Raw genomic sequence first — 27,210 nt, forward strand, 5'->3', positions numbered from 1 at the left:
AGCAGCATTAGCCGTCTGGTCAGCATCAATTGCTCCGGTCACTTTACCCCCTGACATGCCACCTGGGGTCATTTGCCATTTTTGCCAAACCTTCAAGGTTCTCTCAAAGTTTGCAGCAACTCAGAGAGGAGGATAGGACCCAGGGCGTAACGGGCTCTGAGTGGCCGCTGGGACCCTGTTCCACTAAAGTAGCTGCACAAGGAAGTTTGAAGTAAGCGTACTAGTCCCACAGAGGTCTAGCACAGAGCCCACCTGAGGCGCTCCAAGGCTACCCCCTCTCGCATTCTCCACTCTAACCACGACAGAGGGACAGCCGGAGATGGAACGAAAGGCGCCAAATAATCAGCATCGACTCTTTGGGCAGTGAGGATTGAGTACCTACCTTAGGCGATAATGCTAATCAAGAAATCTATAGTACTAGAACGCATATGTCGTAGTACAGGTGTCTATGCATCATGCATTGGGACTAATCGGTCTCCACTTCCATCCATCATAGCGCCTTTTCTCTCAGCTTCCCCCAAGGTCCAAAATCTCTCTATAATATTTGGATATCGCCTACCCCTTCAGTCTGCCCACTCTTCCTTCCCCAGGCGTAAAACGCCATTCTTTTGTCCTCGACCGCTTTTTCCTCGCGCCTCGCGTCTCTTTCCATCCTGCCTCAAACAAGGCAATTTTCTCGGGTCGTACACCTGTGAGGATGATACTCGACTTGTTTAGTATGAGGTGACTGCAGTGTCTAGACGCATAATCTCCCAACCTCTGAGCAAATATCTTCCCTTGATTGTGTGATATATTCTCCTCATTGCATTGGAGCTATAACTTCGCCGTAAACTCTGTTCCTACTTCCCACAGTCCGCCTCAGTTCAGCAACCGTTATTCTTCCTCAAGTCCAACAGCCGTTACATGGGATATCCGTCAGGTCTCTGGCCTTCTTTAATCTGAACATTCGCTTAGATACCGTCCGAGAGACATCTCCGTCGCTCTTATTGCGTCCAACTTCCTGGCCAGATAGTTAAGCGCGTCGTGCCATCCAGCAGAGTTTCCATCATGGCTACCGAATGGTCCCTTGACTTTTGTCTGGTCTGTGATCGTCAGACCCTGGGGGCACCATACTGCTCTCAGTCGTGCAGACTGGCGGAACTCGATGTCTCACGCGAAACATCATCTACCTATACACAAGATTCGAGAGAGGCATCTAAACAAAGTCCGAGTCCAGCAGGGCGCGGGGCCATGGCCAAGCCGGCACCCAACACGACTCAAACATCGTCCTGGAATTCATATCGACCGCATTATCAAAAGACACTGTCACCATCCTCGTCACAGACCTCATTATCGTCCCTCCGAAGTAACTCATCGCAAGGATTCCCAATATCGTCGCAGTCTCAGACCGAATTGCGTGATTATGCGAGCTCTTTCGATCATGTCCGTGATCTCAAAAGACGGCTAACATCCTGAGACTTGGACTTGTCGATTCTATATGAACACCACATTGTGATACCTCAAAGGCACTCTCAACTCTACATCTCTAACTCAATCTTAGACCATCTGCTCTGGCTCAGTGGTTCCTTATACCTATATTGCAATATACCCTCTTCCAGAATTCTCTATCCTCGCTTCGCATGCATCTGCCGCTTCACTGCCGCAAGTCTCGAATAAGGCTGAATGACATGGCGCTGAAATGATCAAGATGCGCTCAAGAAAAAAGAGGGGACAAAAGAAGACTACCTTCAGATATGAGAGAGCTTAATCTTGATCTTCAGACAAAACGGGGACTAGCGCAAAATCTACTGCATTTCCAGCGACATATCTTACATTGGCATTGTACCACCTTCTTTCCTCAACCACTCTGTTTTCCACTTCGCTTCCTTGCGTTGACTTGGGGCTCGATGAATTGGATCCTCTTGGTGTTTGACTCTGATGGCACGGTGTTCAGGGAACCAACTGTATACTATAATAACACAGCACAATCATGACAGTCTCAATCAAACTATAAGTATACTGGAACAGATGTATGACATTGTTTGAGGTAATGCTGCCATAGGCAGAGTCTAGTTTTGGAATGCCACTCTAAACACTGTTTGCAAAAGGAAAAGCAAAACATGTAGTTTCTCATCGCATATTTTGATTGTACGTGTATACACGGACCATGACTCAGGCTTAAGCTAGAATCAGGAGAAGCATTCTAACCAGGTTAACTCAAGCCAAAGCTTCTATAAGCGAATCCTCATTCTTTGGAACGAATTTCACCCTGTACTTCTTCGGTATCGCCACCAAGCTTGTTGGGTCAGAGTTCCCCTTTACAGGATGCCAGTCTATTTTTTCGTCAGTTGGTTCGATGCGGAAGCTGTTTAGAGTACGTATAAAAACGAGGTACAGCTCTCTATTGGCGAGGAGCGAGCCGGCACACATGCGGTAACCCATTCCGTAAGTAAACATGGGAGCATCGGGTTGCTCGAACCATCGCTCTGGTCTGAACTCATCTGGGTCACTCCAAACTTCCGGATCTTATTCAAAGGAACGAGTTAGGCATGATTCGTGACCCCACATAATAGACAAGCAACGGAAGGACAAAAGGTGACGTACCCATATTACAGGCCCATGAATTGAGGAAAAACACGGTTCCCTTGGGAATTAACTTGCCGTCGTAGGTTATATCTCTGATAGAGGTGCGTGGAAGAGCTAGGCGGAGCACGGTATAGTATCTGGAGAGATGTATTAGTTGTGATTCTTACGCAAATGCGACGACTGTAGGAAAAAGTAATATTGACCTGAGACATTCCCTGACCAGAGCAACAATGTAAGCGCATTTCTGGTCGTCACCAGAGTCACACAGCGGTTGGTCATCGCCGTACATTGACTGGATAGCCTTTGCTGCTTTGTCCTGAATGTCAGGGCGCAGAGAAAGTAAAGAAATACTCCAGGCAACTAGCGTGGTAACGGTATCCAAGCCGCCGGATAGCATGGTCAGACTGATAGAGGTGAGTTCCTCTGAGTTCAATCTGGCATCCTTGTCAAGGATAACGTTGGCCTGAATGCAAGGTTTATTCGTACCCTTCTCCATTCGATCATCAAGGTCCCGGTTGAGCAAATTGAGATACTTGTCCCGCCGGTCCCTCATCTCTATCGCTTTGTGAGAGTTGGTGTTGAATGGGTTCAGACGTAGAAGCGGGATGTAATCCTGCAAATTACCCGTGGTGCTTCTGAACCTGCTAATCTCCTCCTCGACTTCGGTGATCTCCTCGAATAGCTCTTCCTCTTGAGATGCTACACGCACCCCCCAATTCAAAGTAAGGGCAAGGCTCAAACTAAGCCGCTGAATCATAGCCATGGGGTCCACGGGTGTCTTCCCACCGTTTCCGTACTTGTAAAGCTCCGCCACGAACGATTTAGACTCAACGTCCAGATGGTACACATATGACTCGACGGACGGGCGATTGAGAGCTGACGCTGCACCCTTTCTGCGTCGCTTCAGCGATTCGCTGTAAGGTGAAGTACCAATTGTTGTACCGGCTGTATTAGAGACAATCTATATCACCTTGTGAGCATACAGTGCAATAAAAAATCTAGAAAAGTACCAAGTACCAAGTCCACCAACCTTATGGAAAGTATAAAACTCAGGCCTGGAACTTAGAGCTTGTGCGTTATGACCGAAAAGAACCTTGGCAGCTGCAGCAGAGTTGACCACCATAACGGGGATATTCCCTAGCTGGATCTGATATACGGGTCCATATGTCTTGGACCAGATGCGGTATTGTTCGGCAGCATTTTTCCGAATTTGCGCGAGATTACCTATTAGAGGCAATCCGTGAGGGCCCTTGAAGCCAGGGATGCGAGCCGAAGCCCGAACAAATTCATTGATAAAAACATAGAGGATAGGGACTGCGAAAGAAAGAAAGGCCAATGATTGCAGGGGATGTTCGGCTACTTTGCTGTTGATAAGCGATAACGCTTCGACGATAGCCATATTATTGCACGTCTTACTAAGATGTCTGGAAGTCTGTTGTATGCGAGTGAGTTAACATGGCCGGCGAAAATTCTTGTTCATATAGGATACCCGTGTTTCACTTCGGGGTATGTGACTTTGCCAGGTCTGCCGCTCTGGTAGGAACATTTCCGTCAAATGAAGAGCTGCCCCTCTGCGAGAAGGCCCTAGCTCCACCCCGCATTTTCATGAGAGGACCTGGGGCAACCGGTATACGGAGTAGCTTTGGAGATACGGGGTGCATGATTCGTTACCTACCTACGGCCACGCGTCGCTTCCCTTGCTGAGAGCACCCGAAGCCGTTCCGCACCCGGAAAAATTCCGCTTATGGGATGGGTAACACGGTACAATTCCGTGGTTGACCGATGCCTTGTGTTTGCGAATGCCAGGCTTCTCGACGGAGTATAAGACCGATCCTCTGAAAGGCAATGTACCTATCATGTTATCGGATTTTTCCTCGCAAGGGCCGTGGGCCACGAGGGACGACTGAGGCAGAAGCTTGCTAGGAAACTGGGAGAAGACTGTTGAGACAAATGCCTCCGTAGACTTGCACAGAGATCTCTGCTTGATTGACCTACAGATTGAGTCAATAACATACTGTGGCAGAGTGGTTTCAAGTATATCAAGTGAGATAGGAGTATGTGGAATGGGATGGTACAGAGGAATCACGACGCACATATGCCTAGTCTAGGAACAATGCTCACGTTAAATCGTAAGTTCGGTGTGAAGCCATTTCGCTGTAGTATGTCTATGATGTAGGCAGAGCAGTACCCGAACCCGAACCAGTCATCGGAGAGACAGGTGTATGTCTGTGCCGCGCGAGGCAATACAGTACACGCGCGTTGTTGAATATGGGGCAACAGACGAGGTTCCTGGAGATCGTCCTTGGAAAGTCTGGATGGCTTAATTCAAGTGCGTCACAGCATGCCCCATCGAATTGTTTAACAACAGTCACCATGGACACAATATCGCCAGCGGGACGATCCGCCTAGGTGCCTGACACTGGTCTCAGGAGATGCTCCGTGCCCCTTAGGTATCCTAATAAGAAAGAGAGGGAGGGAGAGGGAGAGAGAGAGCAGAAGCCGTTAACAAATATTATTATTATTACTCAGTGGGTGATAACATCATAACTTCCAAGATTATAGTCGGTGGGTCTGAATCCCAAATAAATCAGGTCCGGCTGCAAGTTTGGCAGATCATCTGTGGTCTCCCAGTAGTTCAGGATTCCAGGTGAAGAAGTTGAGTCTCGACCCCGACGGCAGGGGGTTGTCTCGACACACCTGCCTCATTGAACGGGCCGGACTGGTCACGGGATGGCCTGTCCTCCGAATATTCAATCGCGATCGCCCTGGTGTTCCTGGATGCCGGCCCTTGGAATCTGGCCAAAAATCCTTTGCTGGTCACATGGAGGCCCGACTGTCTGTCAGCTGGCTGCCGAGCGGTTGATTGGTGGGACAATCTGGCTTTACGCTGCGAAGCCGTCATCGCTCCACTTGCAATTGTGCTCCAATAAAGTTTCATGTTGCTGGAACTGCTGGAACTTGGCAGTCTGAAGGGGTCAACCGGATAGCGTTCACGCGGAGCATTGCTCAGAAAACGTCATGACGCAGTATAAGAGAATGGAAGGTTACCCGGTCATTTCCACCATGACAGCTAGCCAGCCTTCCCTTGCCTCCCGTCTTCATATTCTCCTGCGATTCCTTCTCGAGTCATCATTTCTTAAATATCCCCTCTCCTCAATATTTACTCGCTCACTATTCCTCCTCCGTTCTCCCTGCCCGGCGCCCGGATAACTTCGTCCGCCTAGGTACCTAGGTAATGGGCAACCCCAACTAACCCTCCGCATATTCCTCTCCCTCTCCAATTGCTTGCCTGCCCTTGATTTGCATGCAAGCGATGTTAAGTCTGACCTTGATTTTTCCTTTTAGATAAAATTTGCGCGCAAATTATTGCTAGAAAAGCTCACCAGCTTTCGCGTCTTGCAATCGCGCAGCCGCCCTCATCGCATCGGCGACACCACAACGTCAACTGAGGGTAAATACGTCTGATTTTCCGATTTTCGATTTTACACATACTCCCAAAATGGCCTCCCGCAATACTCGAAGGATACTGCGACCTCTCCTCTATGGTACCGCTGCAGTCACAACCGTGGGTGCAGGCGCACTCTATTTCTCTATCCGCCCCCGCAACATCCCCGGTCTCGAAGCTCCTGCGGTTCCACCACCGGGCTACCATGAAGGCAAACTTGTGCCTCCTAGCTTTCCTAAAATCAAGTCACGCTTGGAGCAAATTCAAGAACTTAAGCGCAGTTCTTCCGGTGACGATGCAGATGTGTATGACCTACTCGTTATCGGCGGAGGCGCAACAGGGTCAGGAATTGCACTTGATGCGGCCACTCGTGGATTGAAGGTTGCAGTGGTGGAACGAGATGATTTCAGTGCTGGAACAAGCAGTAAGAGCACCAAGCTTGTTCACGGTGGCGTACGATATCTAGAAAAGGCCGTGTGGGAATTAGACTATAACCAGTTAGTTCATCTGCATTTTGTCCTTCAAAAGCGCGATCGGAACTAACACGTCGGATTTTGTCATCAGGTACAAGTTGGTGAAAGAAGCCCTAAGGGAGCGGAAGTACTTTTTGAACACCGCTCCCCATCTTTCCAGTTGGCTCCCGATCATGGTACCGGTACAGAAGTGGTGGCAGGTTCCCTACTTCTGGGCTGGTACAAAATGCTATGATTGGTTGGCTGGCTCGGAGGGAATCGAGAGCTCCTACTTCTTGCCGAAGAGTAAGGCCATTGAAGCATTTCCCATGCTTCGAAAGGATAACGTCCTCGGTGCCATGGTTTACTACGGTATGTGCCTCACGGGTCGTCGGAAAGTGGAATGGCTGCGCTAATATTGTAGATGGTGCCCACAATGACTCGCGAATGAACGTTTCACTTGCAATGACGGCTGCACTATATGGTAGCACTGTTGTAAACCATATGGAGGTTACAGGTCTTACAAAGGATACGTCGGGGAAATTGAACGGTGCTAGGCTTCGGGATTGCATTCCCGAAAAGGATGGTCAGCAAGCAGAGGAGATTCCTATCAGGGCGAGGGGCATCATCAACGCCACTGGCCCATTTACCGATTCCATACGAAAGATGGACGAGCCCGATGTTCAGGAGATTGTGGCGCCCAGCTCGGGTGTTCACGTTATTTTGCCCGGTTACTACAGCCCTTCGAACATGGGTCTTATTGACCCATCCACCTCTGACGGCCGTGTCATATTCTTCCTTCCCTGGCAAGGAAACACCATTGCTGGGACTACGGATGCTCCCACGGAGATTACGCGCCAGCCTCAGCCGTCTGAGCAGGATATCAACTGGATTCTCAAGGAAATCAGAGGCTACCTGGCCCCTGACATCAACGTTGACCGGTCTGATGTACTTGCTGCCTGGTCTGGAATTAGACCATTGGTGCGTGACCCTAAGGTGAAGAGCTCTCAAGCTCTGGTCCGCAACCACCTCATCAGCGTTTCTCCTTCGGGATTGTTGACTTGCGCCGGAGGCAAGTGGACGACCTACCGCCAGATGGCTGAAGAGGCTGTTGATGAGGCGATCAAGGAATTCAAGCTCAAGCCCCGTGAGATGCACGATGCTCCGGATATCAGTGGAGTGGGTGGACGAGGCTTGGTTGCCGATCACGCTTCACTGGATGGCTCATGCCAAACCCATCAGGTGCGCCTTATTGGAGCCCATGGCTGGTCAAAAACTCTTTTCATCAACCTCATTCAACATTACGGTCTTGAGACCGATGTTGCCAGGCACTTAACCACGTCGTACGGAGACCGCGCCTGGCAGGTGGCAGCACTGTCCTCTCCGACTGAGACACGCTTCCCTGTCCGCGGACAGCGCATCTCAGCCCTCTATCCTTTCATTGACGGCGAAGTCCGTTTTGCCGTTCGCCACGAGTACGCACAAACCGCAGTTGATGTAATTGCCCGGAGGACCCGTTTGGCCTTCCTCAACGCCCAGGCTGCCCTCGAAGCGCTTCCCACAGTGATCGACCTGATGGGCGAGGAGCTGCAGTGGGATAAGAACAGGAAAGAAGTCGAGTGGAAAGATAGTGTGCAATTTCTGGCATCGATGGGTCTGGCCCCCGACCTCCTTAGTGTGACCAGAGATCAAGTTGAGGGTGGCAAAATCCAACAGTTGCTTGCTAGTGAGAGGGGAGCGTTTACAAGAACTGGTGAGTACAGACATGAGCCCTGAACCAGAGTTGTCGGTGGCAAGATGTAATTACTAACCCCCTTCGCAGAAGCTCCTGCAGACGTGATCGCAGAGACGCATAACCCAGTAATGGGTAGCGAGGCCGGAGCCAACAAATAGACGGAGACTAGCGACTTTCAAAATATTTTGTTATTATAGACAATGATAGAAATTGTACATTATAGTTTATATCAATAATTCAATACGGCCCCCCTGTAGCGCGCATTATTACGGTGCTTGTTGTGGATACTAATAGCGGGTAGTAAGCCTTGGTTCGCTTCGGGGCTGGCCCAGCCTTCTTCAATATGCTTATAATGGATAAATATAAATGTATCAGACGTGGCTTGCCACGCTATGTATGAGATTGAAGCGCTGAAAATAACAACTCCAAACTCCCCTAATCTAGGCTGTAGATACATACGATACATCCAGTCCTCAGGTCGACTATACGCGGATCGAGCTCCGCCCAGGGTGTTCGAATTTGGCTTGAACTGCTGGGCCCAGCCGATTAGGTATTCAACCTCGGCCGAAAGAGCTGGGGTGGTATGACGTCTTAAGCTCCCGAGGTCGCATCGATATAGTACATACTAACTCCGTAACGCGTCCTGTCACTCCTGTGTCCACCCAGCTGTCAGGAAATACAATATCTTCGTTCTTCAGGGCCAAAACGGCAAGGGGTCGCTTATTACTCCGTATTGGCTATTCAGCACTTATTTCTGTGCCAATGGGTATCTGATCATCTCTTCCACTACACAGAAGCAGCTGTCGGTGGACGTATCCGAAGTGTCTGCGACTTCTAGTCTAGGCGTAACACTCTATTTGAACCATTTTTCTCTTAGAACACATATCACAAGAAGCAGAAGACTTGAAGAAGCCTGAGATGGAATTCTGGACGAGCCCGTCCACGACAGCTATCGTCTAGGTATACAAAAAGCTGGACCGAGCATAGTGCCGCGTGCATACCCTGCTCGAAGTGCGAGTATCCAAGATTGGAATGGCAATAATGGTATAGGATACATTTTGTAAAGAACGAGAATAAAACAAATGGAAGAGATAAAGAAACCAGGACTCCTTCCAGTTTACAGCATAGATCCGCTGTTGTGCCAAAGACGCTCAAAGATTCAACCAAAGTGAGAAGAGGACCAAACACCTCAAGTCCGTAGTAGAAGTGCGATTAACTCGTTGTAAATGCGTAGCAAATTAGTCAAGACTACCAGAGTCTGTCCGATGGCGATGCTATAAGCACATGTCTTTTAGCGACTCTTCATCCTCTCGGGTGCAGGTGCTGCTAGTTTGAAGCCCGGCATCTTCAAGAAATCCGCGCTTTCGGACGCAATCATCAATTGAAGGATGAGCCGGCCACCGGCCAGAGCATAATGGCGAAGGCGAGGAAGAGTTGCCGGGCCTTTTTAACGGTGGAGATCGTGTTATGACTTGCCCGTTCCAGATCTTGACGGTCCTTCTGAATAATTGTCCCAAAACCGAGCAACCGCTTTGCGGACGATCTCTTTATTTTTCGCGTTCTTTTCGTAGAATTGTCGGTAGTAGTTGAACAATGCAAATTCATGCCGGGTGAGCAGGTAGTTCGGATTTCCTTCGATTTTCCTCCATAACGTGTCGCGGGCTGTTGCTAGGATCTCTCCATCTCGACCTTCCAGTGCACCTTTGTCGCCGTTCCTGGCGGCGTTCAAAGCCCTCATGTAAATGGGTTCATCATCGGATGACGTGGGGTTGGCCATTTAGAAGGTCTTATATATTAGAACTGCAATATTCTGGTAGGGCTGCGATGGCCTCAAGAATAACGGTAATGATACAGCTGAACAAGAAGAATGCAACTCAGGTTTCCTGTAGGAAGGCAGAAGATCATGAGGAAGAGAGAGAAGAAGAAGAAAGGAGAAATAAAAGTAATTGAAGCGAAAACCTGGTGGGCATGGTTCCTTTGCAGGCCCTTGCCAAATTAATGCACTGGAAGGTGGAGCAGGGGTGGTGTGGGCAAATCGTGGATCGAGTCCTTCCGTTACAGGAGCACAGCGGTATGAGAGAAAGAAAAAAAATGACATTGACCCTTTGCTGGGGTTAGGGAAGGTTTTTGAAATTTTTCTTGCTGCTTCCTGCTTGAAGATGGGTCCACAAACATCGTTAAGTCATGCAATATGTAGGAGCAACTGCCACATGAAAGAACTGAGGGATAACCGGTATACCACCATTTGACCCATACCTATTATAATTTCAGACAAAATGGAGATGTCGGGAAATAACAGGAGCAACCCCCAGAACCTGAGCCTCTGCCAGACTGTGAATGGCCATGTGGCGGGTGGGGTTGCGTACGGGCTCACCCGCTGTAGCAGCGCCTCGTAAGGTCCTTAATAAGGCCAAGTATCCTCCTTGGCGTAACGGTTTTGCATATGCTTTGGGAGATCCAACCCGGTGTTTGAGCTGCCCTGGGTCCAGTAGTACAGACTGGTGGGTTCAAGGCTGAAACCGGTTGAGACGAGCTACCGCCCATGCTGCTGTCTGGCCGGCCAACATGTTGGGATTGTTGTTATTAAGATTGTGCATGCCTAGAGAGGACATTCTTGTATGTAGCACAGCACAGCTCCGGGTGCGGCACTAATGCTTGCAGTCCAGGCCATGTCGAGCTCTTGGATAGGTCGAATTCACTCTTTGAAAGGATCAGGAATCAGCTAGGGAAGTATAAAAGAATATCAGACAAAGTGTATTTTCCTCAGCTGATGGGAGGACGCGGACAAACTCCCTTATTCATCTTCAAGTGGAGCAGCACGGGAGCTCCAGTCGCTCTCTGAGAGTCATGGCCAAAATGACTCGCATATATGAAGGAGCTTTTTAGCCAACCATGCGCGCGCAACTGTGTCCAGGGTTGCAAAACCAATTGAATGTCACCAATGTGGTGTGTCAAACCGCCCTCTCACCGATTTATGCATAATGAGTAGTGGTGCATCACGGCGTTTTGTAATTGTATAGAATCAGCCTTCGAGGATCAACCCTGCTCGGCAACATCGAGGCTTCGCATACTCGGTAGCCGTACTTTTGGTAGTGGCCAAAGTACGCCGTTGAGGTTGGATGCAATGCGTCCTCCTCCGCAGCGCGCTACCACTCACTACCTAGTCTCACTGTCATATTAGGTTGACTTTTTTTCTATCTCCATGCCTGCAGGTTAGTCTAGCGATGGTGTACATAACTACATATCGGACTTGTCTATCCACCGAACAACTCATAACTGTTGCATTTTTTTGCCAATGGTGCCATATTATTACAGCATATTCCGTTGGTCTGGCGTCCCTAGCATTCGGGGGCCGAGGCTTCGACATCAAGACGGAGTCTAAACGCTTTGCTCCAGCTAACCACCAAACTCTATAGTTTGAATAAGCGGTCATTGAGCGGGTAAATCGTGGAAGAAAATCTCGACGATATAACGTCGAAGGATACGTAACCTTATCCTCCTGTCGTTAGACAGGTAGTAGCTGCAGGAAATCCGCGCGTGCTTTAGATATCCTGAAGCCATGGTTTCGCTCCGATGCTCCACTAAAGATGCTGTCACCAACCTCGCGAGTTTGCTATGAGACTGTCGCTTTGTACCTACTGTCGGTGCACTCGGGTTTGGCATGCTGTTCTCTACGGTAGGACAAGTTTTCATGCCGACCTCGACACGTGCCGTGAAGCTCATGTTGTGAGCGGCGATAACCATGGTAAGCAACTAAGCTTGTTCCTAGCCATCGATGTTTTACGGCTCATTATTCTGTTCTGGTTTACGTCCTAATCAGATGCCGAGATAAATTATGTACTTGATTAGAAGGATTATTCATGGTTGCTGGCTGCGACGGACGGAGAGCTGGTACAGTCAGCGGAAGTTCTGGGCAACGCGAGCATCCAACCGCGCTAGTAATGTTGACAGCTATGGCCGCCGGCCCCGTTGCTACCAGTAGATAACACTATTCAACCGCCAGAGAAATCACCCGTTGCTGCGGAAAAAAACGTCGGAAAATGCCCGAAGGTACGTTGCTCCCCAGAAATATGTCACTGGCTTGCTTTCTTTCAAAGCAATGCTCTCTAACTAGTTTCGGGATCAGGGGGGAAATCAAGGAACAAGAAGAAGAACAAGGCTCAGGCCCGGCCCGATGCCATCATTGTGAACAACCCAGAGGATGAACCAAATCCGGGGGAAATCGACGTAATTATGCCATCTGAATTATCTTTTATTTCCCCATACTAAGCCTCAGAGTTAGGTCGTGCAGTCGAACAATCCTGAAGAACATAAGCCGGAAGAATCCACAAATGGAAAAGAGAATGACGCTGCTTCAACTGATGATGGACATGCCGATAATGACACCGACGATTCAAGGGCGAAATCACCAATTTTGGAAGCTCTCCGATCCAAAGACCGCTTTGATGCCCTCGTAAGGGACCGAGACTCGCTGCGTGCTGAAGTGACCGATATGCGGAAATCACTGGAACAGATACAGTCGAAGCACCACATAGATATGCAGGCTCTACAAAGCAAGCTGGATGGTGCAGAAAGCAAAAAGGAACATGCAGAGTCTCAATACCGTGGTCTACTCGAGCGGGTGAATACGATTAAAGCGCAGCTTGGCGAACGTCTCAAGGAAGATGCCGTACGTACAATGTATATTTATTATCCTTCATCTATGCGCTAATACGACATAGGAGGAGATTTCCCAGGCGCGGTTGAGGATAGAAGAGTTGGAGGAACAGAATTCGAGCACAAAAGAAGAATATGAGTCCAAGATCTCGGAGCTGACAGAGGAGAACCAGAGGATGTCGAAGGAGCTTTCTGAATTACGAGAACGGACGAATTTGTCTCAACAGAATTGGCTAAGGGAGAAAGGTGACCTTTTGGAGCAAGAGTCGTATCTACAGTCCGAATTCGAGCAAGCAAAGGAGGCCATGCACAATTGGGAGGTGCTCGCCATGGAGGAACGCTCGATCAGAGAGAATCTTGGGGAGAAAGTCATAGATCTAGGGGAACAACTGACTACCGTGAAGGACGCATACGAAAGAACATCTGCCGAGCGCGATTCGCAAGCAGCAACCGTGGATGGGCTACAACGGGCTCTGCAAGAAATCCAGGCCGGTGGGTTCTTGTTCCTCAGACTACACAGCTTTGTCAACCACTAACTTGTTGCAGCGCGTAAACAAGAGCTTCGTGAACTTGTGGAGAGCTCCGATACCCAGCTTGAGGAACTCAAGCTGGCACTCAACGAGGCCAAATCAAAAGAATCAGAGGCGAGGAGTTCTCTACAAGATATCCGACAAGAGCTTGAGAGAGTCCGGCCCTTTGAAAAAGAAGTCAGGGAGAAGAATCTTCTTATTGGCAAACTTAGACATGAAGCTGTTACGTTGAATGACCACTTGACAAAAGCTTTGCGATTCCTTAAAAAGGGAAAGCCTGAAGATAATGTTGATAGGTGAGCATAACCGTTGAGTAACATGGGCCCTTACCTTGCTCCCCGCTGTACTAATAACAAATAAATAGACATATAGTCACAAATCATCTCCTACACTTCCTTGCATTGGATCGATCGGACCCAAAGAAGTTCCAGATCCTACAACTCATTGCGGCTTTACTAGGGTGGTCGGACGGTAGGCGTCATCCAAGCTGCATTGAAAGTTATACTGACATTATTCAGAACAGCGCGAGCAGGCCGGTCTGGCCCGTCCAGGCGCGTCTGGGACATCTTCAAGGCTTCGGGTCCCTGGTTCACCTATGCATCGTACGCCTAGTACACCTACTCTAGCAACCGAGTTTATGGACAATGGGGCAACGAGCAAGGAGTCGCTAGCGGAACTGTGGTCAAACTTCCTTGAGCAAGAGTCACAGGCCTCATCCCTTGACACTAATTCATTGACGAGGTGAAGCTGGAGATATACACTAACTTGCACCGCCCTCCTTAAAGCTTATACAGCACATAATATATTTCCTGTCGGCTGGTACCCTTGTCCCCACTGTGTCTACTACTCCCTAGAGTCCCTACGCTAAAAGCGGTCAACTTCACTTACCGCCCCAAGTGGCCTCAGCTTGCGTAAAAAAACATAGAATTGCAACAATCCCCTCAGTTATCAGTATATGCATTCCTTTTCTAAGATCCGTGGAAAACTGTCATCTTTTGTTGGGCATCGTGCAACACTACCGCGCATCGCACTTTCTACCATGGCCACCAGTGCAGGTACGAGCTTCTGAAGCTTGAAATTTAAACTATCTCTCCACTTTTGAACATCTATATTAATGTGAACAAAAAATTCTAGTACAAAAGTATCGTCCTGTTGTAGTGTCTGGGCCCTCTGGAACTGGGAAATCAACACTACTCAAGAGACTATTCGCCGAATATCCGAATACCTTCGGCTTCTCTGTTTCTCGTCCGTAACCCCTAACCCCCGCCCCCGGGTTCATCAGTTGAGGTCCACAAGCCGCTAACACCTGCCAGACACAACTAGAGCCCCTCGACCTGGCGAGCAACACGCCCGCGAGTACTACTTCGTAACAAAGGAGGATTTCCTCGACCTCGTCAGCAAAAATGGCTTCATTGAACATGCCCAATTCGGCGGCAACCATTATGGAACGAGCGTACAAGCCGTGAAGGATATTGCAGCGAAGGAACGGATATGCATTTTGGACATTGAAATGGAGGTCGGTCGCTCCCGATTTATCTGCGGGCAAAATTGCGGCGGGATCTATCAGACAGCAGACTGACGAGAGCACCTCGAATTCATATAGGGCGTGAAGCAAGTAAAGAAGACTGATCTGAACGCGCGGTTCCTATTTCTTGCGCCGCCATCTGTCGAAGAGCTGGAGAGAAGGTTGCGTGCTCGCGGCACGGAAACGGAGGACAGTTTACAGAAACGGTTGACGCAGGCCACGAACGAGCTCGAGTACGCGAAACAAACTGGCGCGCACGATAAGATAGTTGTCAATGATGATTTGGAGACTGCGTACAAGGAATTGAAGGATTACATAGTTGATGGTGGGAAGTTCGGATTGGAGGCATAAAGATGGCGGCGTGAGGTTTTCTCAAAAGCAAGCATATTCCTCCTCATGTGTGTCCTCCCCCTCCCTTCACTGTGAGATTGATAATACCCGTTGAGCTAGTGTTTGGCTACCGCCTATAGGAAGCGCAACGAATCTGGAAACATATTTCCCTTGAACCTGAATATTAAGGAAATTAAGTACATGGAATGACGAGATCAATGCTAGCGCTTTCATGCTAGTTCTCTTTTCGGGACGCGCAAAACAAAATCGTAGGAGATCTGAGTAAACCCAGCCGTTCTCCCTGCGTTGGGAGAAGGATAACAATAAATATAGTGAAAAAGCATCGAGTTAAAAAGGGATATCTGTAAGAGCATGCTGGTAAGAGGTAAAGTGATATGGAGTCCGAGGCTAAAGAATAGAGCGAAGCGAATCTCTGCAAGGGCTGTCTTCCCCGGTTAATCCTTTGTTGGAAACGGCTGGTACCTAGAGGTAGTGATTAATGAATAATGGTGTGTTCGTCATTGTTCCTTGCTTAATCAGTAGCCGTTCATCGTCACTCGCTGTGAGTTGCGGCTCAGTTCCCTGTCAGCGGACGGGCTGATCGGCCGGCTGCCGCCAGTATGGCCACCTGCGGCGCTGCTCTCCTTCAATGCCAGAAGCTGCTTGGCACGGAAGGTTTCGTAGTGAATTTGGCTTGTTGTTTCGATGAGATCCTGGAGATGGGTACGAGTAAGGAAATTCCGCAGGGAAACAAACTCGCAGTGGCTCTCGTCTTCCACATTGATAACACCCCAGCGGTTCTGGCGCCCGCGGACGGGTTGGCCGTTCACGACGATAGTCCTCTCGCTTCCGACAACTGCAAAGGGAATGATATCCTGGTAGGTCATTAGGGAGGGCATTAGGGTCGAGCACCGCGGATATCCATACCTTGATGCGAGCGTTCACAGCACGCTCCTCGTCGTCAAGCTCGTCATTATCATACGGGTACATTTTGAGGTTGTGGAACGCAAACTCCTCCTTGATCCGCTCCTTGAAGGCCTGGCGTTCTTCGAGAGTCAGCGAATCGGCCTTGGCGATCACAGGTACGACATTGACAACGTCAGACAGCTTCTTCAGAACAACGATATCGATAGGTTTCAGACTGTTAACAAGTGAAAATATCATGAGCTCCACTGCTTTCCCAGGAGATGTTGATAGGTCTCTTCAAAACTCACGCATGGCCAGAAGGCTGAATGAAAAACAAGCAGCAGTGGATACGGGTATCTTGGATGTAGCGGTCACGCTGGGCAGTAAGCTCTTTGCGGAGGTACGCGGAGTGCTGGTCCTTTATATATTTCACGATTGGGTCCCAGCTAGCGATAGATTAGCACAAGTATTGCAGAGAAGCAATAAGTATAGTACAATACCATCTGTCATTGTTGACTTGGTCACCGTATCCTGGCGTATCGACAATGTTGAGTCGGAGACGGACGCCATTCTCCTCAATGACTATCTGGTGGTTAGAGAATCAAGCTGCCGATGGTACAGAACAACCACCTACTATGGGAAACAGTTTGAATCTCCGTAGTCGAGCGTACGGGTTCATTGGGGGTCAAGCGACCCTTGGAGTCGATCAGATGCGAGGCAAAGATGGTGTTGATCAATGTGGATTTTCCAAGACCAGTCTGGCCTATTCATCGACTTAGCATCAAGTACATCTGGCCGAATAGGAGGGGATGATGGCCTCTCACCAACACACATGACATTGAACTGGAAACCACGCTTCAGCAGCTTCCGTTCAATCTGAGAAGTAATGCTGTCGAAACCGACATGGCTTCGGGGGAAGACCGCAGATGGGGGGGAGCTCGCAGTGGCCATGGTGGTGTAAGGGAATTAGAGGACCCGAAAGAATGGCAGTCAACGGGAGGATTTCGATGGGAAAGAAATGGGAGAGGAAAAGGTAGCAGTAAAACTCACAGCGGGAACCTAACCCGCGAGAGAGATCGAGACTTTACCCCAAGAACAAAGCCGGTCTGGTTAGATACTCTGGTATCGAGTGAGAGGGAGAGAGCGGCCATGATAGACCCCTTTAATTGTTGTCGCGACTCAGGGGTGTCCTAGTTCTAGTTGGGCTTAGCGCCTGTCTCTCCAGATCCAAACCCAGCAAACCACTCGCAGGCGCGCCGGGAAAAGCTTCAATTTGCCATTGTTGTCCGGTAACCGCAGCACGTCCCCTCTCGCACCCTCCTGATCGCGCAATTCCTCCTGTCCAACATCATTTCTGCGGATACCTGGACAAATATCGCTCACGTAAATATGGCCCTGCGACTGCTTTCTTCCAGCACGATAATGCCGCAATTTTCCATACCGTCGAGATCTTTCACGACCGGTCTCTCATCGCATCCTTCGATCTTCCTTTCCGCCACTCTCCGACCGGCTGCTTTCTCTCTGAATGTGCCTGGCATTCTATCAGACATATGGGAGTCTGTCCTCCGAGCTGTTCCCAAGAAGAAGACGTCCCACATGAAGAAGCGACATAGGCAAATGGCTGGCAAGGCTTTGAAGGACGTCAAGAACCTCAACACCTGCCCTGCATGTGGGCAAATCAAACGTTCTCACGTACTATGTCATCATTGCGTCGAAAGTATGTAAACGTATACTTTTTAGGTATCTGATGCTCTAACATTTCCCATAGGTATTAAGAAACAATGGGGCAAAGCTCAGTTGGCGTGAATGTGTCCCTAAGGTCAGGAGAAATTGGGTGACGATAGTTCATGGAATATCGAGGTTGAGACCTTGATAAGGATGTATTTGTATAGATATCATGTGTGTGCGCTGCATTGATTTTTCGGCGTTTGGTTTAGCAATTTGGATTTGTATTGTATTGGTATACAAGAAGCCCAAAGGAGGAATGACACCCGGCCAATGCGCTGGAGTTACTGTTGATATACTGTTGCTCAGGTCTCTTATCTGTAAACATTCTAACGGTTTAAGATCAAGTATAAGGTAGCAGGAGTCCTCGACCCTAACTTGTGGTGGTTGCCGTCAATAGCTATCAATTTTATATATGTGTGTATTTGTCGTGATTGGAACAATGGAATCGTGGTTTATATGGACAGCAGGATCCTTTTCTAGAAAACATATTTTATTGATCTCTTGAGGCAGTTTAGGGCTTGTGGCTGACGGCGATTAGGTTGACAGTCGCTATTTCAACACCTCGACGAATAACCTGCGCATCCTCTTCAGGAAGGCGCCGAAGTCGCGGTCCTCATTCAAAATGTCTAGCTCCAGGTCCAAAGAGTCCCTATCTAGCTTGGGTCGTGTATGGAAGACTTCATAATCGCGGCTGGACGTGCCCAGTTCAAACCATGCTTCAGCTTCCCAATCCTTCTCCAGCAAATGACTGTAAACAAATTTTAAACGATCTTCTCTGCCCGCACCCTCTATTCGTAAGCACAGATAGTCTTGCCAAAATTCAAGTTCCGGTACGTTTAGACGTGCCTGTGCATCAAGGTAGCGGGAGTGACTCTTCTGCGCTTCCAGTTTTTTATTGATGGCCTTTTGTGTTTCTTCAATTTGCTGCCTCAGCCGGTCACGCTTTGTAAGACGGGAGTCGCGTTCTAATGTAACGGAAGAAACAGCGGCGTGCATCTCAGCGGCCTCGGCGGCTTCTTTCTGGAGAGTCTGTTCGTGGGTTTGCGATTTGAGATTGAGGATCTCAATATCACGTTGCCTCATTCGTTCATCTTCTGTTCAGCACTTCCCATTAATGCTGTCTTCCTTGAATGCCTTTTCCGGTTTTCGGTAATCACCCACCTTGTAGTTCAGCTAGGCCGATCTTAAACTGATTCCTTTCTTCCAGAACCTGTTTCCTACCGCGTTCTATAAATGCGTCAAACTGAGCCGTGAACTGGGCCATGCGATTGCGCAAATCTTCAAAGCCGAAATTGATGCTTGGGAGCGAGTCGGCCATTGAGGGCGCTGTTGCGGAAGTCAGAGGTGGTCGTATACCGCTTGTCGAGAGAGATGGATCAAACGAGGATGACATATCGAGAATCGGAGATCTGCTGTGCGGCTCGGCCTGAAGTAACTCGGCTGGGAAAGTTGTGCGCAAAAATGTTACGTTAATCAAGGAGGAGGGAAAGTTGATTGACGTCCTTGTTGCGGCGCAACCAAAAAGCTTGGCACCGCAGCCGACATTTTCTACGAGATGCAGAAAAAGTCCCAGAGCTTCTTTATCAACACTCCGACCACATGACTCCATTCCAACGTCTGCGCCAAAGCAGATGCATTTAACGGCTACCCCTGAAGGCACCAGATTGGACCCTGATATCTTTTTTCTATAATCACCCGACTTTGATTAGAGACTGTGTGCTCGATATGGTTGTTGAGTCGGAACCTCTGTGTATGGCCAGCATTAGAGATAGACCAAATGGATGAGAGTACAACAAAACTACTTCATTATGGACACTTGGGAAAGCCTGTGTACCATCGGGAGACACAGTCTTGGGAGTTCTCGCGCACCCTAGCTCCTCGTAAGCCGCCTCAGATATTCTCATCATCTACAATATGCTGACAATCAGGGAAGCACCGCAAATATCATGCACCGGGGTGACCAAGACTACTGTACAGTCGCCCTCTACATCCGTTGAACAGTCATTGATATCGAAGCGATCAATAATAACTCGGGGTTATCCTGAGCTTATTGCAGGTTACCGCCTTGCCCACAGTGAAACACTCTCCCATACCATAACAGCAACGAGCAAAGCATGTGACCCCCTGGTGTCCACGCTGCTCGACCTCGGACGAGCGGTGGACTTCGATATTGATACCTCCGGACGACGGGCGGTTCCAATTGTGGCATTTGCATCTGGAGAATGCGGCAACATCGTTTCTTTGCGGACTATAACCGAGGAGACGGTGGAGCTGGAACAACCTACGGTCTCTCGGTTACGTGTTCCAACGATTGACGATGAAAATCATATTGAATGGCTAGCAGACGTAGCTCCTATCCGGCAAATTTGCTTCTCTTATGCCCTGGACGGCAGAGCTACGTTCATGGCGGTTCGCTTCTCATCTACGGTCGTTTTCAGGCCACTTTATCATAGGACTCCCACATTAGTCCCTGTCCATCGGGATGCAAGTGGCATGGCCCATGGTCATCAAGTTTCACGCCTTGACCCGAACTTCTTGATGGAGATAACTATGCCGCATACCGGAGGCGCTGCCCACGCAGACGTGAGGTTCAATCCCTGGAACCAAAACCAACTTGCTATCGTTGATGAGGATGGAAACTGGAGCATTTGGGAATTACGCAATCAGCACAAGCGCAACAGGGACAATTGGGTCGCCTCATGTGTGTTGACGGGTACGATTCCGTGGGTTAATCCATTGGCGAGTGCCGAGGAGCATAAGTTGTCAGATAAACAGAGCCGACATGACGGGTGGCTAGCTGTCGAATGGGCAGATAATGGCAATCATATCGTTGTCTGCGATCGAAGATGCTCCATACTTTACCGTGTGAAGGGAGATGAGGCAATTCCCTATGCCATGGAAATAGGCTACACCAGACAGTCGGAATGGATTCTAGGCGTCCAGAGGAGCACCTGCGAACCTTCGCATATTTTTCTTCTCACAACTTCCCGAATTGTCTGGTTTGAGATAACTCCAAACTGGATTCCGGCCGATAAGGATGCAGGGCCCTCGCTAGTCCCCCTTCTTTCCTGGCGTCATTTTCGTGATTCAGATGACACAACGCTGCAGTTAGCTCCGCTAACCGTGAATATGGGTGAGAAATTCCTGAATGCCACTTCATTCTTCCCTTGTACAGTTCTGATAAATGTTTGGCAGAGTTCTACCTCGCTATCTTTTCTCGCCTTAACGGCCTCGTGCTGGCATTCTATTGCTCGAATCCTCCTGGGGCTGTGTGTGGTTCAACATTTGCTTTTGATCCTTTTGTTTTGCATGTTCCACTCACATCCAATCATGCTGAAGATTCTGAGGCTCATCCTATGGACATGCCGCTTTCGACGCTTGTCTTTAGAGAGATAGTGCCTGGGCCTATTGACGACCGGGACTTGGACCGCAGCTTGAGGTTTATCAAGGCCTTCGCAGTAGATTCAGGCCTTCGTGTTCTTGAATCATTATACTCAAAAACTTCGACTGGTGGTCGCGGTGGCGAGTACTTGTACGGGAAAGACGTTCTGCGTGGCAAGGATTTACGGCTCAGTGGGCTGCAAAAAAAAGGAGCCAATTCGAGGAGTGGTTTTATCGTTGATGACTGGGACGAATCCGTGCATGTTGTTGGCTCAATCTCGGACCGCGGAATTGGCAGTATAGTCCCGTGGACTGAGCCGCACTTTGCACTTGATTATACACATATATATGCTATAGCGACCGGATCATTCAAAGAGGTTGGCGAAGGGACAACGGTGTGCAGTTTTCAGGAGTCAATCCAGGAAGTGGTGGACGACCTCGCTGGTCGTGTGCCTTCAGAAAGACCTAGGCACACAGTGTAAGTTACACCTTGCCAGTTAGCAGTAATTTGCAAAGTGCTAACAACGATCCAGGCTTGAAATCTTACGGAAGCCACCTGTGTTGGACGACATCGACCAAAACGCGCAATATCTAGCTGCCTTTGTCTCACAATTTGCCTTGCACAAGCCAGCGCTCGAAAATTGGGGTGATCTTCTTGTACAGCCCTACGGTTTGTTCAGTGCGCATTTAACCCAGCAAGCAGATCTACTCGGGACGTCGAGGTTGGACCTGGTTGCTATATATGATCGATTGGTTAATGAGTGGCTCATTGACTTGCCTTCTGACATGCCTGGACGTGCTAGGATCTCAAAAGAAAAAGCAATCCGACGCTTTGTCGTCGACCTGGTGCTCTCGCAAATCATTAATCTACACATACCAAAAACTGCTGAAACGATGACAAATCACGGTGTCACTTTGTCTACCTATTCCAACAGCGACCTGGTCAGCTCATCAACACTCGCTAGTGAGCAATCCTCTCATAAATATTTGTCAAGTTCCACCAAACAAGGTGTCCTGTCTCATGCACATACCGCAACCACGCAAAGCAGCTCTGCAGCGGGAGACTCGACATGGCCCAAGTGCCAGGGCGGTCAATCACCTCCCTTTGCGGTATTATCATCCTACTCGGCGCTTTACAAAACAGAGCCGATGTCTCAGGATGCAGAACGCATTCTCGGCCACTGGAAAGCGGGACTTGATCCAGCCTCTTATTCTCCAGTACTGGAGAAGTCCAGGTCGGCAGACAGTAATCAGGCCTCGCAACATAGATTGCGGAAGAAGAATGTGTCACAGAGTTCCAAAAGTATGAGCCTTGATTCACCTAAGCCACCCACCGTGTCTTCCATACCACCTCCTGTCTCTTCGTCCGCCCTTGCTCTTAGGGGAACCTGGGGCAGTCAGCCGGATAACGGCCATGCCCATATGGCACATTATCAGAGCAGCCAAGTCGTAAGTGATGTCCCGATGACTCAAATCGAGCGGGGGACGTTTGGAGGTCGTGAGGCGGGCCGGAAAGGCGGCAACAAGGCAAAGAAGAAGAAAAGGGCAGCCGGGTTCTAACCCTCCAGGTCGTCCATTCAAATCTATGGAGCCTATTTTTCCTGGGCGGGTCTCTGTATCCCGTGCGTATCTACATATTTTACGAAGCTGATGTAGTATTGCTCAGGAGTGGACTCAGCAGTCACAGTCTAGATACCAAAACTAATGATAATTCAACCTTAGGTGATCTGATGAGGTGACCGCGAAGCTCTATGAGCCATTTATGCGTCGTTCTGTCTTCTGTACTCCGTAGATGTAAGCACCAAACGATTTGAAATCCGGCTGCTGCTTTGCTGTACCATAAAATGGCTTCTCTGGAGACATAGTTACCGATTACAAGCTCAGTTTGATCTATATTAATCCATTATATCCGCCCCCGCAAACTACCCACCTGACCGAGCGGCGTTCTCCTGGCCAAAACATCAACAAATTCACCAAACCTTCTCAAAGTCCAAACTTTGGAACATAAGAAAAATGTCCGACCACGAACACCAGTACAAGTTCAACGTGAGCATGAGCTGCGGCGGTTGTTCCAGTGCTGTTGAGCGCGTCCTCAAGAAGCTAGATGGTAACATCCTCAATGCCCCTCCTCTAGGCCCCTTCGCGGTTATTTCATCCCTGCCGAACAAACTCCACGAAACAGGCCTACGCACTACTTCCTGGGTCGAGACTCTGACAGTTGAGCTGCAATAGGTGTAAGATCATTTGACGTGAGCCTTGACTCTCAGACCGCAAACGTTGTCACCGATGCTTCCGTGCCTTACGAGACGGTTCTCGCAACGATTAAGAAGACTGGGAAGTCGGTGAACACTGGAGAAGCCGATGGAAAGGCTAGGGATGTTTGAGTTCGAGGTAGAACTTGATTCTGATAATGGTTGTGGCAGTTATCAGAATGCGCGGCTTGGCTTATGAGTGGTCGATATCTACGTATTGTGAGGATAGGATCATAGGACGGATACATTGGCGGTATTCCCTGCTCCTGGATGATAGAATCATATCCCGCACATGATTCTATGGCTGTTTGTGCACACCTAAGAGACCTGAACTTTATTGAAGAAACCTGTTCTTGTATTTCCACCGGTCGGAAACTGCCTGACGCTTGAGTACCGACAAAAGCAGAAACAATGCACACCATGATTGTTGGGTATCATAACACATTTACAATAACAATAGTAGACAATGTCCAGGAATGGAATATCAACAGCGCCGGGAACCTTCTAAATAGAAATTCAGTCCACAATAACGACAGCACGGCCCTCAGGTAGTGACAATCGTGCATTCTCCGCCCTCCCAGCTGGGACCGGCAAGCGTTGCTCCTCCACAAATGAGGCACGTCGATGAACGCCGCATGTTGTCCTAAGCATGAATAAGCTCACGTTCACGTCATGTCTTGAATGGCAGGTTATATATGACGATGAGAAATGGGAATGGGTCAATTCAGGTGTCTATGAGAATGGGACTCTCTTTTTGGCCATACCGAGGAGGGACGACGGCGTTCTTAAGATGTCTTCGGTCCTCGTAGACAGGGAGCGCCGTCCTGATTAGCGTGGCATCCTGATGTCCAGAAGCTTGGTCGCTGACTGGATACTGCTGGAAAGGTGCTTCAGCCTGGGAATCTGCATGAACGCGACCGCGAGGCGGCAATGAGGCTAGACTATCCGACGGAACACGCCGATGCTGATTATCGTGAAGTTTGACATTGATCGGTCGGGACGGGTCTTCCGCCATATATACGGAGGGAAGCCGACGGGCCGGCCGAAACTTCGATATTTCAGGCTCCCCGATGTCAACAGGGCGGATAAAACCATCAGCATAAAGTCCCTGATTCTCCGCGGGCTTAATGGACACAATGTTATTGCTCCACCACGCTGGCTCTAACCGAGGGCCTGTTGTTTCTGGCGCCCTCAATCCAGGGGCATTAAAGCCATGGACATTTTGAGATACGCGTGATTCTGGTGGGATTGGCATGTGAGACTGCAAAGACCTATCGCGGCCGCTACCACCAGCGACGGGATATCCCATACCAGGCGCGGGGCGAGCCATAACAGAAGATCTATCAGTATCGGCCTGGGAATTAACAAAACGACTGTGAGAAAATTGTTGGCCATCATAAACTTTAATGGGTCCACGATTGGCGAGAGTCCGGGATTCGCGGTCAAAGCGGGAGGTAGAGACGAAAGAGTCCTGGCCAGTGCTTGGTTTGTGTTCTGTGATACGATACGGCTCAACAACTGGGCCGAAATATCTCCTACGGATATCGGGACCGCTTTGGACAGATGGTTGCACGGCCACGGCATACCGATTCCCTGGGTAAGTGCTCAAAGAAGTGGAACCAATGGGGGACAAGGGCTTTTCCATAGGTATTGGTTCCTGATATGCCAGACGCCGTCTTTTGGAATTGTGGCCTTCAACAGATTGCTCCTGAAGGAGAGTATGATTTGGGTGGTCCTGGTGGACTTGACGCCGATGTGGCGTTACTGAGCGGAAGACGAACGCTCCTGACATCCTTTTGGTAAGATGTTCTATATTTCCACTATTTGGGCGTTTGATATCCACCGTAAGAGGTTTCTCGATGGAAGGTAGCACCGGATCCTCTTGGTTCACATTCCTGTTTTGTAAGTGACCCTGTGGCCGAGCAAACGACCTGAGACCATCGCCAGTTCTTTCAATGCTTTCTTTGGGCCCGCTGACAAAAACAGGTCCATTCGGAAAGTCAGCTTGTTGGAACGAGTGTTTCACGGGTTCAAGCATGTGTGCTCTCCCCTGCGGAGTAGGAATAGGCAGATTGAGAGGGGCAGGGGCACCTCTTCCCCCGTTTGGCATATCCAGAGGATATAGTTCATAAGGCTCATCCAAAGTTAGTACGAGTGAGTTGCTCGGATAAAAATCTCGCCAGGGTTTCCAGAACCAAATTGAAGATGCAGGACTTACATGACGGTCTGCCACAGGATTAAGCGGGGGCCGACTCAAGATACTCGTGATTGCTTTGTGGTTAGGTAGGGTAAATGGGCCAACAGAACATTGGCGCGGACCAATATGTCCGCGTGCAGAGGTCTCTCTTCCAAGTCCAAAGTTCCTTTGCGAGGTATCTCTAGCAGGGTATGCAGCTGGTGGACTAGTGGAACCACTGGCCAGGTTTTTATACCTGTTAATGGCACGGTCCCAAGCTTGATACCTGCTAAATCCGCGACGGTCAATTTTCGCTTTCTTTGAGGGTTCTGGAATAAAACGAAAGCCTGGTGCTGCTTCATCTTCCGAAGTCTCTACTGGTGCATCTCGGAGAGCGCGATTGCTATGGCTGTCACGCCTCATTTGAAGTTCCTCAACCACGGGATTGCTGGAAATGATTTCCACGCTGGTATCACGACCAAGAATATGCTGTGGCTCTGCCTCGATGTCACTATCTTCATCATCGGATATAACGATCACTTCACGAAACACATCTTCAAGAACCGTCTTGCCATTTTCGTCATCCCCTCGCCATTCCACCAGCTTAGCGAGAGTCGGTTGTTCAACGGTCGCTCTTGCTTCATGGAAAGAAGTGGATTTGAGAAGGCGGTCGTAGTTTGTATAGATGTGTCGAATATGGGCGACAACTGCTAGTTGTGCTCGACGAGCGAGGGGTAGCTCAACCGCTGTACCTACTTTGCGCTGACCCTAAACATAGTCAGCGACTGATACAATCATCATATCCGTTCATCTGGCGCCAAGTTCAACCTTTTGAAATGCAGTTTTAATAATCTGATTTAGATCATTGTCGGGAATATTTGGGAAGAGGTCTCTAAGAACATCCCTTGCTTCTGTGTTTATGGTGATCTGAGAATCTGCGTCAGCGTGCTTGCGGCTGGGCTCATGGCCCAGGCTCTGGAGGGGCACAGCTTTTCCCGTTCCTGTGAGATATAAACCATTACTTGTACACACTTCCGCAACAACAACGCTTGGGAAATGATAGCCAATACGGTGCACATGCTGTGAGAGACCGTGGGCGTGCAAGTGGGGAGTTGTCTGGAGATAGCGATGATAATAGTTAGCGATCGGACAATATTACGACAAAAAAGGACACTGGAGAGAGTTCGGCATACAGAAACCGCGTATACCTTCAGACCCCCCCTTCGACAGCGCTCTTTGCAGGTGGCCGTAAAATGCGGATCACCTGCCGATATGAATGTATAGCCCGGAGGCGCTTTGGTTTCGAAAGATATCTGGCATCTTGGTCAATGGAGACGATTAGAGGTTGGCATGGCGACAGCATACCACACTCCGCAATTTCTTCTTCTTTTGGGTAATAGATTCCAAGATCACCTTATGCCTCCGCGCTGTTCGTTTGACAGTCAAACCTGGGCTCCGCTGGGCAAGGACCGAGGTAGACCTTCGAGGTATTCGAGTCATGTCGTCGACATTCAGAGATCACATGCGAC

The 27,210-nt window shown here is 49.2% G+C and overlaps 9 protein-coding genes across 9 annotated transcripts; 4 read left to right on the forward strand and 5 right to left on the reverse strand.

Moving 5' to 3' along the window:
* Positions 1–2,196: 2,196 nt before the first annotated feature.
* Positions 2,197–3,964, reverse strand: DSM5745_06201 (cytochrome P450; the record flags this gene model as incomplete). Its single annotated transcript, XM_026748217.1, has 4 exons — positions 2,197–2,504; positions 2,584–2,702; positions 2,769–3,526; positions 3,596–3,964. 4 exons carry the CDS (start codon positions 3,962–3,964, stop codon positions 2,197–2,199), a joined length of 1,554 nt encoding a protein of 517 aa, XP_026602521.1.
* Positions 3,965–6,064: 2,100 nt separating this feature from the next.
* On the forward strand, positions 6,065–8,355 carry DSM5745_06202 (glycerol-3-phosphate dehydrogenase GUT2; the record flags this gene model as incomplete). The annotated part of the gene is made up of 4 exons (XM_026748218.1): positions 6,065–6,507; positions 6,575–6,834; positions 6,887–8,215; positions 8,285–8,355. The coding sequence occupies 4 exons, from the start codon at positions 6,065–6,067 to the stop codon at positions 8,353–8,355; spliced, it is 2,103 nt and encodes a 700-aa protein (XP_026602522.1).
* A 1,307-nt stretch (positions 8,356–9,662) lies between these two features.
* On the reverse strand, positions 9,663–9,974 carry DSM5745_06203 (uncharacterized protein; the record flags this gene model as incomplete). The annotated part of the gene is made up of 1 exon (XM_026748219.1): positions 9,663–9,974. The coding sequence occupies one exon, from the start codon at positions 9,972–9,974 to the stop codon at positions 9,663–9,665; it is 312 nt and encodes a 103-aa protein (XP_026602523.1).
* A 2,263-nt stretch (positions 9,975–12,237) lies between these two features.
* On the forward strand, positions 12,238–15,259 carry DSM5745_06204 (putative Golgi matrix protein; the record flags this gene model as incomplete). The annotated part of the gene is made up of 11 exons (XM_026748220.1): positions 12,238–12,247; positions 12,324–12,424; positions 12,480–12,866; positions 12,919–13,345; positions 13,400–13,679; positions 13,748–13,854; positions 13,902–14,124; positions 14,329–14,438; positions 14,518–14,628; positions 14,697–14,899; positions 14,987–15,259. The coding sequence occupies 11 exons, from the start codon at positions 12,238–12,240 to the stop codon at positions 15,257–15,259; spliced, it is 2,232 nt and encodes a 743-aa protein (XP_026602524.1).
* A 515-nt stretch (positions 15,260–15,774) lies between these two features.
* Positions 15,775–17,095, reverse strand: aspD (septin aspD; the record flags this gene model as incomplete). The annotated part of the gene is made up of 6 exons (XM_026748221.1): positions 15,775–16,113; positions 16,166–16,379; positions 16,453–16,590; positions 16,645–16,726; positions 16,779–16,907; positions 16,969–17,095. The coding sequence occupies 6 exons, from the start codon at positions 17,093–17,095 to the stop codon at positions 15,775–15,777; spliced, it is 1,029 nt and encodes a 342-aa protein (XP_026602525.1).
* A 471-nt stretch (positions 17,096–17,566) lies between these two features.
* Positions 17,567–17,950, forward strand: DSM5745_06206 (mitochondrial 54S ribosomal protein bL32m; the record flags this gene model as incomplete). The annotated part of the gene is made up of 2 exons (XM_026748222.1): positions 17,567–17,861; positions 17,913–17,950. The coding sequence occupies 2 exons, from the start codon at positions 17,567–17,569 to the stop codon at positions 17,948–17,950; spliced, it is 333 nt and encodes a 110-aa protein (XP_026602526.1).
* Positions 17,951–18,421: 471 nt separating this feature from the next.
* Positions 18,422–19,190, reverse strand: DSM5745_06207 (kinetochore Spc25 family protein; the record flags this gene model as incomplete). Its single annotated transcript, XM_026748223.1, has 2 exons — positions 18,422–18,966; positions 19,034–19,190. 2 exons carry the CDS (start codon positions 19,188–19,190, stop codon positions 18,422–18,424), a joined length of 702 nt encoding a protein of 233 aa, XP_026602527.1.
* A 459-nt stretch (positions 19,191–19,649) lies between these two features.
* Positions 19,650–22,813, forward strand: DSM5745_06208 (uncharacterized protein; the record flags this gene model as incomplete). The annotated part of the gene is made up of 4 exons (XM_026748224.1): positions 19,650–19,752; positions 19,806–21,005; positions 21,068–21,731; positions 21,787–22,813. The coding sequence occupies 4 exons, from the start codon at positions 19,650–19,652 to the stop codon at positions 22,811–22,813; spliced, it is 2,994 nt and encodes a 997-aa protein (XP_026602528.1).
* A 1,416-nt stretch (positions 22,814–24,229) lies between these two features.
* Positions 24,230–27,181, reverse strand: DSM5745_06209 (DUF2293 domain-containing protein; the record flags this gene model as incomplete). Its single annotated transcript, XM_026748225.1, has 5 exons — positions 24,230–25,639; positions 25,724–26,449; positions 26,510–26,797; positions 26,875–26,994; positions 27,047–27,181. The coding sequence occupies 5 exons, from the start codon at positions 27,179–27,181 to the stop codon at positions 24,230–24,232; spliced, it is 2,679 nt and encodes an 892-aa protein (XP_026602529.1).
* Between the last annotated feature and the right edge of the window lie 29 nt (positions 27,182–27,210).

This window comes from Aspergillus mulundensis (genome assembly GCF_003369625.1).
Source record: "Aspergillus mulundensis strain DSM 5745 chromosome Unknown scaffold_6, whole genome shotgun sequence".
Taxonomy (NCBI): Eukaryota; Fungi; Ascomycota; class Eurotiomycetes; order Eurotiales; family Aspergillaceae; genus Aspergillus; species Aspergillus mulundensis.